The following is a 21156-nucleotide window of genomic DNA, read 5'->3' as shown; positions in this document are numbered from 1 at the left end:
CCTATTTTTACCCCTAAGGAGAGAAAGAAAAAGTATGGATTTAGATGAGATGGGGGGAACCTCAGAGGAGTGAGGGGAAGGGAAACCATAATAAAACATATTGTATGGAAAATGTCTATCTTCAATAAAAGAAAAATAGAGAAAAAAATTACCTTGTGTTTGATAAATAGTGGAAACAGCCAGGTCGCGCCAGCAGGCAGTGCTATGCTCTTTCTAAGGTAATCTTGGGCATCTGTGTTTGACTGTTTTCAACAAGAAGGCCAAAGAATTCTTAGAAACTGACATCTTAGAACTGTTGCTTCTACAGCCAAAGAAAGTCCTGGTTACTCGGCCTCGCTGAGCCACTCCGTGGGCAGGAGTGCCAGCCCCGTAGCTCTGACCTGGGGAGGTTAAGACTTGTCTGGATAGGAAAGGTCTTTGAGGAACACAAAATGAAGGGCGTTGGACTTTTTTCTTGGTTTATTTGTCAATAACTTTATTTTTAATCTCTCATTCCTTGCGATTTTCCCATCCACAATAACAGACCCATACATACCATTCTCGGGGCTATTGTGGGAGTAAGATGAGAGATGACATGACTGACGGTGCTTTGTGAGCCATAAAGCTCCATAAACTATAAGCAAGAACTAAATGGCTAGCTCACAAGGGCAGCTTCCAACCCTTGCTGCCGCGGGTCACTCTTCGCGGGCTTTGTTGAGATGCCCTGAGTTTGTTTTACCCAGCTAGAAACTACCTGTTGATTTTGAAGGGTAAGAAAGAATCCTGCTGCTCTCGTCGGTTCCTGGCCAGTTTCAAAGCCCACACCTCAGCTGTTTATCTGGTTAGCACGCCAATGAATCCACCGAGGAGCGTCCACAGTCCGCGAGCCTCACTGAGCTCTGGTTAGGACTTCAATGGACCCACCGAGCAAGCAAGCGTCCTCACTGAGCTCTCTCTCTTTCTCTCTCTCTCTGCAGGTGTGAGATTGAGGCAACCCTTGAGAGGCTGAAGAAACTAGAGCGTGATCTGAGCTTTAAAGAGCAGGAGCTCAAAGAACGGGAGAGACGCTTGAAGATGTGGGAGCAGAAGCTGACAGAGCAGTCCAACACCCCGGTGAGTACCCGACCTACCCACCCAGCTTCCTGCATCACTCCGAAGCCTGGCTGAGCATGGCAGCATGGCTCCCCCGCCCCCCCCCCCAACTCTTCTCTGCCCTGCTCCTCAGAATTAAATGCCTGCACCAGTAGTAAGGGGTATGAAACACCACAATGCCAGAGATTTAAAAGAAAGGTGGGGGGGGGGGGCAGGGGGGGAACCTATTCAAAAGAAAATTCTTCCTTCTAACTCTTTCCTTTAAGAACTGCATTTCCATGTTAAAGCTACAAGAGTAAAATCTGATGGATTTGGGGGCATCTGTTAGGTCCCCCAGAGCACTCTGGGAATGCTACAGCTACAGCACCTCACTTAGAGGCTATCAACAATTAATAACCGTAAATTGCGAGGCAGCTGGGAGTGTCTTGGATGTGTCAGAACTTAACCACATCTTCTTTCTAAGACTGAGCTGGCCTGCTGACATAGTGGTAACAAGCATTAATATTCCTTATTAATTTAGTGCTATGATGACGAGCAGCTTAAAATGGGGAGAAGGCTTCTGGGACGGGAAGCCTTCTTCCTCTACCTCTGGGAAGACCCTGACTCTTTCCCAGTCTAGAGGAGCACTGGCCGCTTTGGACCTTGAACTTAAGCTGTACGTTAAGTTTTACATCATGTTTCACCATTCTTCTAGATTTTAAATAAGACTTACTCTTAGGAAGCTGGTAAAAGCTAAAGATTGGTTTTTTACCCTAGGTTTTTCAATGGGCAATATTTGTCCACTTAAAATAGCAAGGAATGAGAGATTAAAAATAAAGTTATTGACAAATAAACCAAGAAAAAAGTCCAACGCCCTTCATTTTGTGTTCCTCAAAGACCTTTCCTATCCAGACAAGTCTTAACCTCCATTGAGCCGCCAGTGACAGGTTGCAAAAGGTCTCCCAATGTTTACAGAATAAAAGAATTCATCTCCATTTCCAATTCCTATGGAAACTCAATCTGGCACCCCCTCACCCCAAAAAGAATAAGGAATTTTTAAAAAGATTTATTTATTTAAGTATACAGTGTTTCGCCCGCATGTACACCTGCACACCAGAAGAGGGTGCCAGATCTCATTACAGATGGTTGTGAGCCACCATGTGGTTGCCGGGAACCTTTGGAAGAGCAGGCAGTGCTCTTAACCTCTGAGCCATCTCTCCAGCCTCAGGACAAGGAACTTAAATGCTATTCATTTACCCTTTTCAAAAGTGAGTTTGGTCATGCTAGGAATGCCAAGGTAAGGATTGGACTGCTGTGTCTAATTCCGCCATGAGCTATTACCTTTGTTAGAGAGTCCCGTGGAGTCATCCAGACTCTCAAAAATCGAGTAAAGGGGAGAGTTTGCTGTCTAGACTGAGTTGTTGGCAGCAGGCTGCAGCACTCAGGGCTCCGTGAAGGAGGAGCTAGCATGCAGCCTGTTCCTACAACCTATCGGCTGAGGGCTAGGAAGCTGCTTTTGTTTTTGTTTTTTAAGTGCTTTGAAACCTTTTCTGTAAAGCCCTGCATGGCTTGACTCCTTCTAAACCTAGCATTGTCAGGAACACTTTCAACTGCCTATCAGAGAGAGTATGCTTCAGAGCCTTGCTTTGGTTTATTGGCATCCGTTTTTGCTAAGAAATTATGGGCTGTCTTGCACACATGATTGCTGCTGGTAACACAGTTGTGTGACAAAGAATAAACTGCTACAGGTGCTTAGTAGGTCGCACGCTTGCGTTTTAACTCCAGAAAACTTGGCTTAGAGAAAAGTGCTTTGCAGGCCACCAGGTAACAGTGGACAGCAAGATGCAGAGTCTCCGTGAGGCTCCCTTTCTCTTTATGTATGAGGCCCAAGTTTTCTTTATTTATAACACTTGCTTTCACCATTTCCTCTGCCTAGAGGAGCTTATGCACAGGTATTTTATAAGTAGCTGGTTTCTTTTATCCTTGCTTCAGTCTCTAGTTGGTTTTAAACTAGACTGCTGAGAAAAAGCTGAATCTTTTATAAAATGGCAAATCTGGGCTTTTTAATTATAGGTAGCTTAAATGTAAATGTAACAGTCTTAACACTTATGCAACTGCATAAAAATACTATCAACTTGGTTTCAGGGTTACTATTTTCCTTCCTAAAATGGAAGGGAGCATGAACGATGCTTGGAAAGATGACTCCTCTGTGCATAAATATGAATAATGCTTAATTTTTAATTATTATTGCAGCTTGCTTTAAAATTCTTAGAGATAAACTCTCATTTGAGGAATATTTGTGGAGCTCTTTGGAGTCTACCATCATGTGGGAAGAGAACTCAGCAATAATAAAACAAATAAGCAGCAAAGAGTTTCTGTCCATTGAAAAGCCAATGTGAGAGGGTGAGAGGGTGAGAGGGTGGCCTCCATGAGGTAGGAGCCGCGGCTGGCCGGTTGGAGCACATGACCTTGATGGTGTGAGCCCACAATGCCAAAGTTCTCTCCTAGAAGAATGGGCTGGCTTTTTGGAAACTGAGCTCCAACAGTAAATTAAATTAGAAAGAGACCGTCAAGATGGCTTAGTGACTAAAAGCACGTGCCAGTGCTGATGACCCTAACAAAGTCCCTAGAACCTGCAGGCATGGGAGAGAACTGACTCCCAAAAGTTGTCCTCTGACCTCCACACATATGTCTTTGGCATGCGTGTGCCCGCAATAATAGTAGATAAGTTTGTTTTTTTTTCTTTTATCTTAAAAAAAAATTTTTTAAAGGACTAAATATCCGGTCCCTTCACACCCAGAACGTAGAGTTCGTCTAAGAGCGCCATCACCTGCGCGTTACTTGTTGAAGCCGTGGACTTTTTATTGGCTTTGTTCTCAGAAGAGGTTAGAAAAATGCCAGTTTTACCATGAAAGAAATAGGACCAAACGTTAAGGATTAGCTTGGCTGTCGAAAGTAATTACAAAAGGAAAAAAAAAAAAAAAAGTAAACATTTGTCACCTCTGTGACAATATGAGAAAGACCTAATAGACAAAAGTCCCACTGAAAGGAGACTTGGGAATTAGTGGCTCCAGCAAGGAGACAGCCTAAGTGAAGCCAGAGCGAGACCCCCACAGTCCCCCACGTGTTCACTGGGGCTGGCTTAAAGGCCAGAGTGAGACCCCCACAGTCCCCCACGTGTTCACTGGGGCTGGCTTAAAGGCTAGACAGGATCTCGAGTTTATTCCCGAGCGAATTACACAACAACTTGAATAAATTAAGCAGCGCCGGATCTGGCTGGAGTCAATAATAAATTGGAAGCCAGAAAGGTCGTCTTCAGAGCATGTGCACAACGGTAGCCCAGGGCGAGAGGTGGACCACCCCATTCCTCAGAAGCATGCACAGCCAGACCGCTTGTATCCTTCCTCTGGACTCTTCCTTGGGACAGGGTTTCTGAATTCTTTTATTTTTACTTTTTTACTTGAGATTTAATCTCCACCTCATTTCATCTTTTTTTTTTTTTTTTTAATTAATATAATGGTTACTCAAATGTTTCTGTATGAAAGTGAAATTGGGAAGAATTAAGAGACATCCTAAAAAAATGATTTTTTTTTATTTTATTTTATTTTTTATTTTTTTAAGCAAAGCAAGGACTTAAAACTGTTACCTTCCTGTCCATTTGAGATCCAGCTCTGCGTGGTGCTTTGCAAGCTTTTGGTTGTGGTTTACCCTGTCACTTAGAAATTATGGCCTGTACACTGGTGCCAAATCTACATCCTTATCAGCTGGGCACGGTGATGCATGCCTGTAATCCCAGCACTCAGGGAGACAGAGGCAGGCGGATATCTGTGAGTTCAAGGCCAGCCTGGTCTACAAAGCGAGTCCAGGCCAGCCAAGGCTACACAGAGAAACCCTGTCTCGAAAGAAAGAAGAAAAAAAAAGTCTTCATCATTCACCTCCCGCGTGGTACCAACTAATTTTATGGTATCTGTGCCCTGGTTTAAATTGGTACTAATTTCTCTTTTCACTTCTGTCCTTTCTTCCCCTTCGATAGCTTCTCTTGCCTCTCTCTGCAAGAATGTCTGAGGAGTCTTACTTTGAATCTAAGACAGAGGAGTCAAACAGTGCAGAGATGTCATGTCAGATCACAGCAGCGAGTAACGGGGAGGGCCATGCCATGAACCCAAGTCTGCAGGCCATGATGCTCATGGGCTTTGGGGATGTCTTCTCAATGAACAAAGCAGGAGCTGTGCTGCATTCTGGGATGCAGATAAACATGCAAGCCAAGCAGAATTCATCCAAAACCACATGTAAGAGGCGGGGGAAGAAAGTCAACATGGCCCTGGGGTTCAGTGATTTTGACTTGTCAGAAGGTGATGATGATGGCGGTGGTGGTGATGATGATGATGATGGCGGTGAGGAGGAGGAGGAGAATGACGTGGATAATAGTGAATGATGGCAGAAAGGAATCAAGTGGAAAATGTTTTTTAAAAAAATAAACAGAAGAAATGTATTATTTCAGTTTGTGGGGGAAAAAAAAAAAAGCAGCAGCATAGGGAGACAGAGCATTGAGCGCTGCGTGGTAGGCCAGATTCTTTTAGGGCAGTTTCCTTGTCAGTGTGACTTGACTTCTGCCTTCAGAAAAAGCAAGGTAGGGAACCGAGCTAAAGGCATGTTCATAAGCAACTGTGGTGCCTGGTTATAGAAATATGTGATTACACGCATATCATGTTCTTAAGCTTAATGATATTTGGGCCTTTTCTTTTGAAAGTGCGTCCTTTGTAGTTTGTGTCTGACTGTATTTCACTCCTTCCTGTCCCTTTAGAATAAGCACTCTACTCCCGACTCCACTCTGGTGCTTGACTCTTCCCCAGCATGCCACGTGCATACAAAACAAACAAACAGGCAAATGCAACCAAGGTGAAAGAAACCTCTTCCAAAATACATAAGTGCCAAGAATTTTCAGTGCCAAGCAGCACACAGCTCCTCAGAGTAAAGCCCAGGTTGTGTTCTCAGTAGTAACATTTGAAGGAGAAATGTTGTGGTCGCAAGCTGGCACCCACACGCTGCTGGGCGCATCCTAACAAGAGCACACTGTCACCCTAGGCTTAGCTTGTCCTTTGCACAGAAACACATGGTCTCAAAGAGACATGTCTAGGTGTGAGCAGGCTAAGCCCGCCCCACTCTTTCCATCCAATAAAGGCACCCTGCTTCTTCGCTCCCAGAGGTGACTAATGATGATGATGATAATAATAATAATAATAATAATAATAATAATAATAATAATAATAGGTTTTAATCTATGTGTAGAAAAAAATAAACACTATAAATAGGAAAGACAAATTATCCTTCTTAGACACAAGTACATTCTGAAGGGGTTTTTCTGTTAAATGTAGCTATATGCTGCCCCCTCCCCAACTCTTCTCTTTTTACTAAGCTCTGTGACGCTGGCTTAAGAAATAGATTCAGGTGCTACTGACTGTGAAGGCCAGACTACCCAGAGACACTCTTAGAAGACTAGCATTTCAGCCAAAATTTATTTAAACTATAAACTTCTGTGAAAATTACAACTAGATAAAGGCAAAACAAAACTCCTTTTCATTCTGACTGAGAAATTGTTGCTGTTCATTTTGGTGGGCTTTTTTTTAGATAGGAGCTCTGACATCAGGTGGGCATGGTGGCTCGTGTCCGTAATCCGGGCCCTTGGAGGATGAGGCAGGAGGATAGCAAGTTTAGTATTAGCCTGTATGGGCTACATAACAAGACTCTGTCCCAAGAAAAGATTAGATGTCATCTCCTATTGTTTCTAAGTATATTTGGTCTTAAAGTCTTTTGGCATCCGAGATATGACATGCTTCTAATCCTCAGTGAGAACTGAAAAGTACCACCAGCAATGAAAAGCCTGTGCTACGACTTTATTTGTTCTGGGTGCCTATTTGCTGTGCAGTCTTGGGTAGACTATTCACTCTCTGAGCCTGTTTACCCTTCATTGGCATGGCAGGAACGCTAGCCTACTTCAAAGAAAAAGGTTCCAGACAAAGCGTGTGGCTGGGTAGCGTGGCGCCAGGCCACGGCAGGTGCCACATAACTCAGCTACGGTTAACTGCCACATAAGAGAGACACTGAGAAGTAAGTGGGCTCAGTAGCCTTCTGGGTCACTAGACTATCCATTGCAAGTGACACTTGCTCAGAAGTCTGAAATTTAAAAGTAGATAACTTTCAAGAAAAATAAAGAGAGACATTCTTAGACCATAAAACATACAAAACAGATTTAATTCAGTTGCTCTTGGAACCTGTGTGCCATGGCCAGATCCACCTGCGCTGGGTGTTTACGGATCGATAACTCGGTCTGAGAAGATGGGTGCCCCTCGTGCCCATCCTGCCGTAATCCTCTGCACATGCGTACTCTAGATATGTAGCCAGGCTGCTCAAACAGAACGTCTTAGAGGGGGGTGCCTGGCAACTCCTGATTTCCCAGCATGCCCTGAGTACCTGAAGGAGACAGTGGGAGGCACAGGGTCTTAGAGCCTCTTTGAGAGGCCAAGGAGAACTGAGGTCTGCTCAGCAAGCATTCTCGGGGACCCTGGTGTCAACCGAGTTCTAGAGAACAGCTGGATGACAGCTTGGTACACATGGAGCATGCATGCTAGCGAGCAGGAGCGAGCAAGCAGTACGCCATGCATCACAGAATATTAGGATTTATTAAGTGCCTGCTGGAAGTGGGAAGGAAGATGAGGCTGGTAGGAGAGGTCTTCAAAGTGTGGTCAGGAAAGGTCTGGCTGGTATTTGTAAACATTTGCACAGAGCCGAAGGAGGTGAAGGGGTCTCTGTGAGTGGCGAGTTCTGTTCTATATGTACGGACATAAGCTGCACCACCACTACTCAGGAGTTAGTTTAGAACATATATATGCCATGGAAATAATGTGTTTTCTAGTTAATACATAAATTCATAATCTATATACAAATTTTAGTGCACTGAAAATCAGCCAGCTAGTGCCAGCAGGGAAACTCAGTTCCTGGATTCTGTACCCAGGCCCAGGCTTACCATCACCCCGGCAAGCACTACTGCCCTTTCTCTGCCAAATGTCACAGCCATGCTCATATCCCAGTACTCAGTCATAGCAAAACCACAGGTCATGGGACAGAGCAGAACCAGCCGCTGAAGAGCTCCCCACTGCCCAGTCTGGAACCACACAGTACGCCACTGGCCATTTCACTTCTGCTCCAAATTAGTGCCCAGCTAGTGGCTTAGAAATGCTCAAACATACCTGAAATTGGACTCATAAAAACAGGATCCTATAGAGTTCTCGCACCATCTGTAAAAAAAAAAAATTACTAGAAAGCTTTAGATTCCATTAATTTCAGGGAGAACGCTTTAGATTCCGTTAATTTCAGGAAGAGCGCTTTAGATTCCGTTACTTTCAGGAAGAGCGCTTTAGATCCGTTAATGCCTTTAGGTGTCTATGCGCCACGTGCAGAATTTCTAATGGTGCTAATGTGGCTCACTTCTTAGATCAGTTCTTGAACTGACCAATTATCACTGTTAGATTTTGTTCCAATGACCTGACTTACAATGGAACACAATTCAGAAGTTAAAGAAACCCTGAAAACTGTAAAAGTTCTGAATGAGACTGAGAATGGCAGACTGTGGCCATAAGTACCAGCCAGATACCGGAAACACGGTCTTTTCCCTTTCTTTCTTTCTTTACTCATAAAGCTAACATGAGGGCATCTATATCTGTTCTCAGCTGAGAGGTAATGTCTCCCTGACCAGCCAGATTTACTGTAGACTGGTAGCATCCTGCTCACTGGGGAGAGTCCCACCTTGCAAAGATTTCCATTCAAAATCCCTATAGCTTTATCCTTTCCCCCCAGACAAAATTACCTGTGCCTTTTTAGAATAGTAGCAGCGCCTTCTCCTGCGTATTAGGAAGTTGTAGCTATTTCTCAGGTCACTGTTTGTGGGATTGAGTTCTTCTCCCCGACCCCACCCGTAAGGTTGCTGGTGGGAATGCTATGAAATAACTGCATCGGCCTAGGGTTAGGGTAACTGCACAGTGCTACAGCCCTGGCGAGCATGCTGTCATCGCGCAAAGTCGGTTAAAGGGAGTTTTTCCTAATCTTTTGCTTTTCTTTTTGAGCAAAATCACATTTTAATGTTTCACAAGCAGCCAATTGGAAAAGGTCAAAAGACACACTGCTCACTGCTTTTGATGTTCTGAAAACACTGAGGACTGTTTTGTCTTGTTTTTTAACCACTGACTTTTTTTTTTTAACATGCAGTGAACTTGTTAGACTTTAAACACCAGCTGAAGTATTTACACTTGATCCCCATCGAAATCAAAAGTTCTGGGGGAAGGGGTGGTGGTTAGGAGAAACCCAGACCCACTCCCCTTCAAGTCACTATGTTAGTGGATAACATTAGTTTTCATTAGCGTGCCAAGAATCTTATGAAAGATGGTCTTAAACCTAATCTGAGTTCAATATTTAAATATTGATACTTTTAAAAAACAATTATTTTTGGTCACACTAGATTTGGGCAGCCTCGTGAAACCAGTCAAGCCTCGCTGTTCCACAGACGCACAGTAAAGCATAATTCTTTCTATAATCAGGCGCCTTCTGCTGCTTTCAAGTCCGACCCATTTCCTTTGTACACTGTAAGCATCGTGGCGGAGGCTCCACCCTGCTCGGTGGAGCGCAGCCCGACAGCCCCCCAGTCCAGCCTTCTGTGATTAAAACATGGATGTCTATGAGGAAATCAGGGGACAGGCCATGTTTTCTCAGGCCCCAACTTTTGTGGGCTGTCTGTTGCTTGTGTGAGGAACTTTTCTGGCGTGTGGTTAATAATTTCAAACTAGAGTTCAAGGCACCAAATGCAATGGTTTTATAGTGTGTGCAGAGAGAGCACTCTTAATTGCGACAGGACACACTGCTTTTGCACTCTAAAAACGGCTATTAGAAAACATTTCTACCCTCTGAGTGTGAGCTTTTAGTAGGTGGCCTCGCCACTGTGTTTTCATAGCAGTCTTCTCTCCCCCTCACTCTACTGCGATGTTACTCTGAGCAAGTCGTATGCCAAATGCCATGTATAATGTCTGTATGGGAGATTACACTGCGCTCCTGTGTGGGCATACTGTTGAGTTGCCAACTCCATAGCTGGAATTTGATATTCCAGCACTGAGTCCACGATGTATTCAGAAATCCAAGTTGGTGTCATACATTTCATTCTGATGTGAACTTTTCTCCGCTTTCCTTTGTTCTAAGACTCCATTTTGCAATAAACGTTTTGACAGTAAATCCCTTTGTTGTGTGTCGCTGTGTACATAAGATCTTTGTTAGACTGCATTCCCAGCATCCTTTGAAGAAATCAGTGTCACACACACGCATACGAGTGCTCGCTTTCCCCTCCTGAAGTCTGGTGGAGTATAAATAATGAATTACTAAAGTGATGGGGCAGTCATGAGGGATTTTATTTTTTCCTTATCCCCAAAGAAAACAGAAAGGCTTAGAACTCATCTGCAGCAGATGCCCTGATATGTTAACAAGGTACAGAAAGCTCGTAGGAGATGGCTGGAGATCGTTAACTCTTATCCCCTGTCTTGCCAAATTCAAACCGTCTTGCCGCAGTGCCTGGTCCCAGCCCTCCTCTCACTGATCTTTGCCAGCATCTGCAGACTCCTGCTGGAGGGAGCGCCAGGCAGAATCCAGCATCTGCAGATTCCTGCTGGAGGGAGCGCCAGGCAGAATCCGGGCTTTTCCCTGTGGCATACTGTTGATGAGGCGGCCGTGGGGCGGCAAGAACTCCGTTCTTCTTTGCACATTGAAACTGAAGATGTTGGTTATTTCACTTGCAGCCTTTATTGAAGAAATGCTTATTTCTCAAATTTTGTTTAGCACATTTGGAAATTATATAGAAGTCAAAACACGAGCACACGCGTGCACACACACACACACACACACACACACACACACACACACACACCAACACTACCACCACACCATATCACATTCGTGCGTTCACTGACATCCTGTAAAGACTAGCCATAATGTGGGGAATAACTTCCATATGGTACCTTGCTGCCTCTTGCTTCACGTCTGTGACCGTGAGGGGCCGAGGGCATGGCATGTTTCCGCAGCTGTACTCAGCTGCCCTGTGGAGAAGCCAAGCTTGCTGTGTATTTTCTGGTTGGGATCAGCTCCAGATGCACTTTCTTGAGTCACTCACTCACATTATTAGAGCAGGTGAGTGTGCATGTGACTCCTTCACACCTCACGTGTTTCAGAGAAAGGAAGTGCGTGGGTAGCAGAGTATGTGGAGAATGTTAGTGAGCTGAGCATATGCTGGATGTCCTTGCAACCTCAAAGTCTGCACTTCCACGTTGATTTTTTAAACAAGAGAGTCTAAAATAATAACGTACGCTCTGCCGCACCCGGAATCGGCTTCTTTCTCTTTTTCCTCCAACACCAGCTCACCTCATCCCGTTCTCCAACTAAGTGATCATGTTCACACCCACCCGATCCCCATGTCTCACCTAGTTCCTCTTCCTCATCTTCTCAACCCCCTTGCAATCCCCAGTTCGAAACCGCTTTCCTTCCGTTCCCCTTCCGTTCCCCTGCCGCATGCTATGGAACATGGGTCTTTGTATGCCTGTCAACACGGAGAAGACCACCCAAAAATTGATCAACTGAATACATGCATCCTTCAACTCCATTCATTCTATAAGGTTGTACAGTAAAAATCAAGCAGGTGGAGGGCTGGAGAGATGGCTCAGAGGTTAAGAGCACCGTCTGCTCTTCTGAAGGTCCTGAGTTCAATTCCCAACAACAACATGGTGGCTTACAACCACCTGTAATGAGATCTGGTGCCTTCTTGTGGTGGGCAGGCACATGTGTGGGCAAATATTGTATAAATAATAAATCTTTTTAAAAAATCAAGCAGGTGGGGCTAGAGAGAGAATGTGGTTGGTAAAATGCTTGCTTTGCCTATATGAGGACCTGAATTCAACCCTAGAATATACATAAAAAAGCCAACAATTGTGTCATGTGCTTATATCGCAGTGCTGGGGGCAGACAGGCAGATAGGACTCTGGAACTCACTGGTCAGCGAGGCCACTGAGTTGTACTGAGGAATGACATCCAACGTTGTCCTTGGGCCCTCGTATTCATGCATGCATGTACCCACACACATATAAATATGCAGGCGAACATGCAAATGCACCAATATTGCACATTAGGAACTAAAAAATATATCTATAAAACTGGCCTCTCCCAAATATAATCTACACGTGTTTCATTCATTATCTCATTCATTCTAGTGAAATTCCTTGTAGGGACTATGTCTTTCCTGCCGTTTGAACATGTGGTTATGCACCCAATACTTCTAAATTAGAAAGATTGACTTAGCTACCAGTAGATTGTCACGCTGAAGGTAAAAGCAACGAATTCAACTTCGTTCTTCTTTTTTTTTTTTTTTTTAATTGTTCTTTGGAAAGTTCATGCATATATGAAGTGTGTGTAGATCAAATTTACTTCCAGCACATTCTTTTTCCCAATTTGACCAACAAGGAAGGAGGGAAGGAAAGGCTATTTGTACCAGAGGTTGGGTGATACTTTGGCATATTATTTCATGAGTCATTTAAACACTTTGACAACTCAAGTTAGTTGACACTAATGGCTGCACCACACTCTAGCCCATAGGACAAAGGCTTTTTCAAGTTATGGAAGTGTTTGCTATTTAGCCCATGACCAATGCGAACATTTCTGTGGCACAGGCTGAAGTGCTCTGCAGGTCTCCATCCCACATGTGTCTCTGGTTTTAGTCTGTGTTAGAGTAACTCAGAACCCAGATGCCTCAGGACACTTCCAACTCCACATGTCCCGCTTCCACCATGAAAGGCAGATGTTTAAGCCTCTGTGAGAACAGACAAAATAAGTCACCAAGTTACATATGGTTGCTTTGGAATTTCTGATAGTAGTCTATCCTGTTATCCTAATGCTGGCTGAGGGTGCTAAGGCTGTCTGATGGCTGGAGACTGTCAGGAAAGCCTTGGTTCCAAAGTTCTGCTGTGGGATGGACAGCCATTTCTGCCAAGCCTCATGCCAAAGAAGACTACAGCAAGTTGCACCAAGTCCCCACTAAAACAGCCCATACGGTAGATAGAATGGCTTTTTGCTGCAGGGCTCAGCATCCTTGGACACTAAGAACTTCCTCTGAAGGTTGGGGGACCAGTTTTCTACTCAGCCTAAGCGGCAAGAGGAAGGTTGTAGAGCCACGGGAGAGCTGAGCTGAGAAGACAAACCAAAAGGGCAAGGGTGCTATTGCTTCCCCGTTTTTCATTCCCTTCATGTCTCCCACGCAGCTGCTGCCTTCCTTTGAGATTGGTGCGTGGACTGAAGACGATGTGGTAAGCCACTGCTGGGAATGCGTCTTTGGATCCGGGCAGGAATCCCACAGATCGGCCCACAGTTATAAGTTTAGAAGTGCAGTTAGCGAGATCTGGGTCTAACTAGCAGAAACTAACAAGCTCCTCTTTTTGCGTGAATAAATAATATAACAGAGGTTGAAAATAGGAAGTTCATAACAGTAGCCAGGGTGTGGTGGTGCCTGCCTTTAATCCCAGCACTCGGGAGGCAGAGGCAGGCAGATCTCTGTGAGTTTGAGGACAACCTGGTCTACAAAGTGAGTCTAGGACAGCCAGGGCTACACAGTGAAACCCTGTCTTGGAAAAAAACAAACAGAAAAAAAGAAAGGAAGGAAGAAAGAAAGGAAGAAAGAAAGAAAAGAAGTTCATAGCAAAAGCAACTAGCTCTCCAAACCTTATGAGAGGCCTATCTTTCTCTCTGGTTGTAAAAAATACTCCAGAATGCAGAATACCAGCGGCAAGATAAAAGCTATGATCCAAGGGTATCAAACACTCACAGTTAAGCTATTCAACTTTTCAGCTTCCCTACAATGCCAGCTGTAGGTCTGAGCATGGGGGTGGGGGAGAGAGACAATCACAGGGCAGAGTCCCCTGCACAGGTTCCCTTCCTACCACAGGTCTGCTCATTAAATGACACGATGCCTAACTGCCTCCCCCTCCGTGCTCAGGCCTTCCCTGAGAGGGATGGACAAAGTGTGCCCTGTAATCTCACATCCCAGGAGACAGGATACTTAAGTCCACAAGAAGGCTCCATGCAGCTCTGGGCGCCCCTGAGGAACAATCCCACATAGCCAGTTCTGTCTCCATATCTGCTTCCTTAATGGGAAAACAGTTCTGAGAACTGCTGATGAGAGGGGAGCGGGGGGCAGGGGGAGAGAGAGAGACACCTCGGGGACTGTGCCTGTCCAGGTCCATCTTACAAGCTCAAGGGCATCACTAAATGAAGTAGAAAATAAAGATGGAATGCTAGCCAGCCCTGACAAGAATGGGCCCACCCTAGGGAGAAAGCCGCTCCAAGGCAGGTCAAGGAAAAGACTCAAGACTAGGAATCCCAGGAGATTTGTTCTACAGCCCAGCCCGGTGTGGGGCTGGAACATGCCCCCTCTGCCCTTTGTTTTGTTCTCTTTGTTGGTTTGTTTGTTTTGTGTTTGCTTTTGTTTTGTGTTTTGTTTTTTCAAGACAGGGTTTCTCTGTGTAGCCTTGGCTGTCCCTGGACTCGCTTTGTAGACCAGGCTGCTTCCTTTAGCATTAGGCGGGAGCATGGGCTCCACAAAGTAACTGCCTAGTGCCAGCTTCCTGTTTCCCCCCATTTCCTGAACCCTGGGAGCTGAGCCTCTTGCCAGACCTGGACATAATCACTTCCTCCCCACCTACAGGGTTGCTCCATCTTCTTTGAAAAGAAATCTATTTGAGAGATCTGAGTTCTGGGAGCTATTTGTAGTCTTTGCTGCCAGGTTGAGTGGCTCCTATGCCATGTAGCTAAAAGTCCATTGTCAAGGGACCTGGGGAATCAGAGTGTCTGAGGCTGGCCTCTTCTCTTCGTGTCTTCACCAAGGTAATATTAGGCCACCAGTGAACAGGTGTCAAGTGTTACTCAAGGACAAGGGACCCCTGGCTGTAACTACCTCACTCGGCACAGAAAGTTCCATGTCTTGCCTGTCCCCCATGTGGGGGTGCAGGGGTCCCTCATTCAGTCAGTCTCCCTGTCCACTGCGGTCTGGTTCTTGTTATTCAGTTTCTGAAATAAGCACCATGGCAATCACCACATGTAAGTGGAAAGATCATTATAGGAGCACCTTTGAGAGAGATGTAAACTGCCCCGCCCCTTCCTTCCCCCCCACCCCCCAGAAAGTCTCTCAGCTGCCCAGTCCCCACTTGGGGAGGAATATCTCCGACCAGAAAGCCTGAGGCTTTAAAACTACCAAGAGAACTCTTTTGCCTTTTTCCTTTGTGGCTAAGTTAGAGGCATCCATATCTGTTGGAAACTTTTATTGTTAAGAATGACTACTGCCTTTGTGTGAGCCTCCCAAACCATGTGTGTCCTCTCTTCGCAGTATTTTTGGGTTCAGCAGCTCGTCAGAAAAGGCAAGTAGACAAAATCACCGTCTCATTTATGGAGTCAACTTTGTTGCGGCTGTGGTTTAGCTTCATTTCCTGCCTTCTTCACGCCTCCCCCAGGTGACTCCTCGGTAGAGATGAGTGGATATGCAAGCTTGTTCAAGGACCACAACATCACAGGCAAGCGGTTGCTGCTTCTGGAAGAGGAAGATCTGAAAGACATGGGCATCATCTCCAAGGGACACATCATTCACTTTAAGGTACCTGGGAGGAGAGCATCGTGGGCGGTGTAGTGGGCCATGCATAGCAAGCAGAGATAAAAGCATCACAGTGTAGGACATTGGGTGCTGAGATGCCTTCAGGCTTGTCCCTAACTAGCTGCCACACCCACGTTGCCTGGCACAGTAGCAGTTCCCTGGGCACAATGGTAACACTCCTGTTACCTCCAGGAAGCCTCTAGCTTAGGGGAAAGTGATGTAACTATTCTGCACGGTGACACCTAGGAGAGATGCCACAAAGGAGGGTTGTCTGGGATGAGAGTGGACTTCTGGAAGGATGTCGTGAAGGAGATAAGTGCTCAGGACAAGAAACATTAGCCAGGAGAAGGACTCCCACTGGAAGTGTGTGAGGGAGAAGCTCTGCCAGGGGAAAGACCAGAGCCAGGGGGAAGCTTAGTGAGCCAGAAGACAGGAACTAAGGTAGGGTGACACCTAGAGGGCCATCCTCAGGACCAGCATGATGCCACTTAGCCCACTTAGAGCTGGAGAGGCCAGATATATTCATGAGGAATCCTTAAGGAGCCTCGAGTTTGTGTACAGCCCAAATGACCTCAGAGCCACTGCCACAATCTAAGTCACAGGAGTATGTGTTGGATGGGTAATCTTCATCACACAACAGACACTATTTGTGCTTCTGAAGCAGGAAGCCACTCTGCAAGTCCTAGCATCCCTTTCAAACTTAAATCTGGAAAAAATTTCAAACTAACCCTGTTTTCGCTGATGTTGCCTTTCTTTCTACAATTTAGCCCAGATCGGGCCTGGGGCTGGAGCCCAGTGGTACAGCACTGGGGTAGTGTACACAAGTTCTGTGCCTAGCACTGAATACATTTGATTGACTGAACAGCTACCCAGGAGCCAGAGCTCCTTGTTTGGCTTTTTAGATTGCTACTCAAGTGTAGTAACAAGTGCAGACACTATGGGATAATGTTATTAGAGCTCTGGTTCAAAAGAGACCTTATTTGGAAGTTAAGATCAACTTTTCCCTGCAATCCTAGCAGAAAAATTGCAAGTTCAAGGCCAGCCTGAGCTGTATAGTAAGACTGTTCCCTGTCTCTCCCACAAAATCAAATTGCTCCCCAAATCCCACTCTTAGTATGGATGGATGGAGATGTGTATACAGATTAGACGGGACAGAGGATGAAAAGAACACAGCTCTTACCCAAATCCGTACCTCTCTAAGGCTATGCAAACAAATTCCCCTTTATTCCGAGATGCCTCACCCTAGCTTTTCTATGGCTGTTCCATTAAAGTCCGAAAGAGACCCTTTCATTCACTAGTGCCAGAGAGCCTGGACCCATGTGGGAACCGCATCTGCCGTCTCAATGTCCTAACGTCTCAGCAGCCCTGGGACAATAGCTGGGCACTATCTGCAAGACAAAGCAGGACCGTGATGTCTTCCCCCTACAAGGTGTGCAAGAGGACACATGTAAACATCCACCAGGAGGGAAAAAACAAACCTGGCAAGAAACATAATTTCTCCTGGCTTAGGTGTGCTACTACAGGAAAATCACACCTCTCAGTTCAGAGGTGTCTGAGCTCCAAGAGAGACATTTTGTAAATCTTGTCCTGTGTAGCAGCTGCGAAGTTAAGGTACTCCCACCGGCCTGGCCTTTACCTGGCCCTTCCTGCCTTTACCAACTTTCTTCAAGAATCAGCCAGAGGGAGTCGGAGCTGCAACTTTGAGACTACCAAACCAGAGTGATTTAAATGTTCCCAGACATAGCCAGGACCACAGAAGTGTCACTGGACAAGTAGCATCGCAGCTTACTATGTTCGGCTCATCAAAGTCAGTGTATGTCTGCTTGTGAGACTGGACCGGTGGAAGTTCAAAGAATCCACCCCCTACCCCTTTGCAGAATTTACATCCCAGAGAAGAGATAGAACACACGCACATAGCCCTTTACAAGCAGTTGGAAGAAAGGGGACCAGCTCTTACCTTGACCGGAGGAAAGAAATGGGGAGCATCTCTGATACGGGGTGAGGGGGATCTGGGGAGAAGGACAGAGCAGAGGGGATGGTGGACCAAAGAGAATGAAAAAAGCGGCTTGCCTGTGTACAGAGGAGCAGTGGATGGTTTTCTGGTCTGGTGGTAGCTGGTCTGGTGGAAGCTGGTCTGGTGGTAGCTGGTCTGGTGGAAGCTGGTCTGGAGGCTCCCTGGTCTAGTGGAAGCTGGTCTGGTGGCTCCCTGATTTGGTGGCTCCCTGGTCTGGAGGCTCCCGGGTCTGGTGGCTCCCTGATCTAGTGGCTCCCTGGTCTGGTGAAAGCTGGTCTTGTGGCTCCCTGATCTGGTGGCTCCCTGGTCTGGTGGCTCCCTGGTCTAGTGGAAGCTGGTCTGGATCTGGGGGTGACTCAAGTGGAGTGAAGATAGCCCATCTCCTGCACTATGTCCAACTTCAGGCAGGATATCTGAAACGTGACCAGAGTTGAAACTCACTGAGAATGGACATGTTTAAACTTGGCTTCTTGGAGTTTTACAGTGGACTAGGGAGGAGAGGCTGGCCTTAAAACTCCAGATAGGTAGTTAAGACAGCAGGAAATAAGGTCTGCCCGGCTCCTTAGCAGAAATGGAGATGGAGAACAGAGAGGTTCTAGCTGATCTGTTGATGAAAGAGAACACGCGAGATTCAGGCATGTGCTGCATCATGGATGGACCTGGAAATGATGCTCGTGGGAAGAGCCAGACACAGAGGGCTGTGCTGGTATTCTGTGTATATCACACATCCAGGATAGCAGACCGCAGACACAGAGGGCTGTGCTGGTATTCTGTGTATATCACACATCCAGGATAGCAGACCGCAGACACAGAGTACAGGTGGTGGCTGTCAGTGTATAGGACAAGGAAGAAAGGGGTGGTGGTGGTTTAATGAGTGACACAGTTCCTGGGGGTGATGTCTGGAACACAGTGGAGAAGAAGGGGCTGCATAACCCTGTGACAGCAGTACATACTGATGGAGGAAGCACTTGGCAATAGCCGCTTGTAAGTTATGTGAATTTCACCCCATTAGAAAAAAACAATACAACACATGCCGGAGGCAGCAGCTCAGAAGGTAAAGTGTTTGCCACAAGCATGAGGACCTGGCTTTAATTTCGAGAAGCTGAGTGAAAAGTTGCCAAAACCCAGGCATGGTGCTATGTGTTTGTGATCTGGGGAAGGGAGACTAGCAGGTATATGCCTGAGGCTCCAGAGCCAACCTGCCTAGCCTGCTAAGTGAGCCCCAGGCAAGGAGAGACCCTGACTCAAGAAAATAAATTTCCATGAGAGAGAGAGACAAGGAAAAGGCAGTGGGAACTTGTTATAACCAGTTCTGTGTCTACTCCAGGGGCAGTTGGCATGAATGGGCATTGAACTGGGCCTTTGGGAAGAGAGTCCCATGGGGATTCCAGACTAGAGTCCTGCCGGGTGTGTCTGCTGCACACGTGCACACACTGCCACTGAGAGGCTGTCCTCTGTGTCTGTCTGTCACTGAAAGGCACAGTCATCATGTGCCTAAGAGGAGGTAATAAGACTGCAAGCTGGTCCAGGGTAGCCACTGTCCCTTTGCCACTGGGAGCCCCTCCCTCTAAGCCTGTCTTCTCCTCCCCCCCCCCACCCCGAGCCTCCTGGGAAGGAGGAGCCAAGTGTCCAGAGTCCCACAGTGTTCACTACATTGTTGGAAGTTTCATTTTGCCTTAGAAAAAGAAATATATCGAGTTTTTCTGACTTGGCATTCTTCTTTATGTGGTCAACTCACAGAAAAGCTGAATAATAGCTGGCAAACGCTCCAACCTTCATCAGCTAAACCAGTGGTTCTCAGCTAATGCTGCGACCCTTTAACACAGTTCTTCACGTGGTTGGTGACCCCCCAACCATAAAGTTATTTCATTAATTTATAACTACTTCATAGCTATTAGGAATGTAAATATTCAGAGCATCTGATATGTGTGCGGCCCCTGTGAGAGGACGCACTTTCCCCCAAGGGATCACAACCTACAGGTTGAGAAATGCTGATCTAAACTGTCCTCTCTGAGATTCTTGGTGCTCCCTTGTCGGGAACTGCGGATGCTGAGGCTGCAGTCTTCCTGAGGGCTTTGCTAGTCCACGCTCCTATGCTCCCTCACAACAACCACATGCTGCTAACTTGCCCTACCCAGCTAGGTTTGCAGGACGGCTCTATTCATTGCTTACTCTGAGGTTTGGCATCCTTGTCTGGCTTACTGGGTGTTTCATTTCCAGCATCATTTCCGTTTGGCTTTTCCTCATTGGTCTTCATAATTGAATTCTATTTTCATATCTTATATTGACTTCCTTATTTCATTCCTCTCTTGGCTTTTGTCTTGAGTCATCTGAACATAGTTTTTGTCATTCTCTTGAATTCTTTGGGAGCTCTTTGAAGTCATTCCCCCTGGGGTCTCTTATTCCGGGAGAAGTAATTTTTTTTTTTTTTTTTTTTTTTTTTTTTGAGGAGCCATGTTGTTTGCACAGATCTGTACATCTGGAATTAGTTGGTTAGATGGGAGTGTGGACTCAGGTCTCATGGGCAGGAGGCTGCTTACCTGCTAATACCAGGAGTCAGGGCAACTGGAGAAGTGTGGGCGGGGACTTCAGGCCCACGGGTCCTGGATGGTCAACTAGGAAGCATGGGTCAAGCCATAGAGGCCTGACAGACCTGACCTGTGAGGGCAGGAACGGATGGGCCATGGTTTAAGATCTCAAAAGCAGATGCATTCAGACGTATGCCCAACCCATGGTGGACACTAACATCCCACAAGATAGTCTACAAAGAATCCTCCTTTGTCTGTGCGGTAATTTTAATCATCTTTGGAATCTTCAGAACATTAATAAAGGCACTTGGTTTTCTCCTTACAGTCAGCTATTGAGAAGTTAACCCATGATTACCTGAACCTGTTTCACTTCCCACCACTGATTAAGGTAAGTGAGTTTTCCTCACTGAAGGCTCTCCCTGCTTTTATTGGCATGGACACCTGCCACATCCACGCCCAAATTTGCTAATGTCTGTAACTGGTGTTTGAAGTGAAATTTAACGACATCTGTCCAACAAAAGACCCTTTGAAGACTAAGATGTGTGTAAATTACACACAGTTGTCCCCTCCACACTTTGAAATGTTAACAACACATTCAAGATAAGAATAGTACCCCTCACTGACATGGCAGGTGAAGGCCTCTGACCTCAGAAGGTTCTAGAGGCTTTTCTCTACCCTTTGAGTTACTAAAGGAAGTCACACACCAGAGCTGTGGGTTGCCACTTGCCCCAGGGGTGGAGGGCTATTATTTAAACAGAAAGTTAAGCAGCAGTTCCCTTTCTCATCCGCGGGAATACATCCCAGCACCCCTTGCAGATCCTTGCAACTGACATTGGCACAAACCCTGC

At 46.0% G+C, this 21156-nt stretch overlaps 1 protein-coding gene across 3 annotated transcripts in view; it reads left to right on the top strand.

Moving 5' to 3' along the window:
* Positions 1-21156, top strand: part of Map3k20 (mitogen-activated protein kinase kinase kinase 20) — a 160107-nt gene that overhangs the window by 112330 nt on the left and 26621 nt on the right. For 2 of the 3 annotated variants that reach the window (XM_051166212.1, XM_051166213.1), the window contains exons 11-12: positions 957-1092; positions 5084-5512. In XM_051166212.1, the coding sequence (XP_051022169.1) occupies positions 957-1092; positions 5084-5485 (538 nt within the window). In that variant the 3' untranslated portion in view covers positions 5486-5512. Of the gene's footprint in view, positions 1-956; positions 1093-5083; positions 5513-13388; positions 13434-15505; positions 15537-15629; positions 15770-20633; positions 20697-21156 lie in introns of those variants that run through there. The other variant, XM_051166214.1, reaches the window with a different exon arrangement.

Source organism: Acomys russatus, chromosome 24, assembly GCF_903995435.1.
Source record: "Acomys russatus chromosome 24, mAcoRus1.1, whole genome shotgun sequence".
Classification (NCBI taxonomy): Eukaryota; Metazoa; Chordata; class Mammalia; order Rodentia; family Muridae; genus Acomys; species Acomys russatus.
The sequence above is the reverse complement of the archived record's forward strand: the minus strand, read 5'-3'. Positions and strand labels throughout refer to the sequence as shown.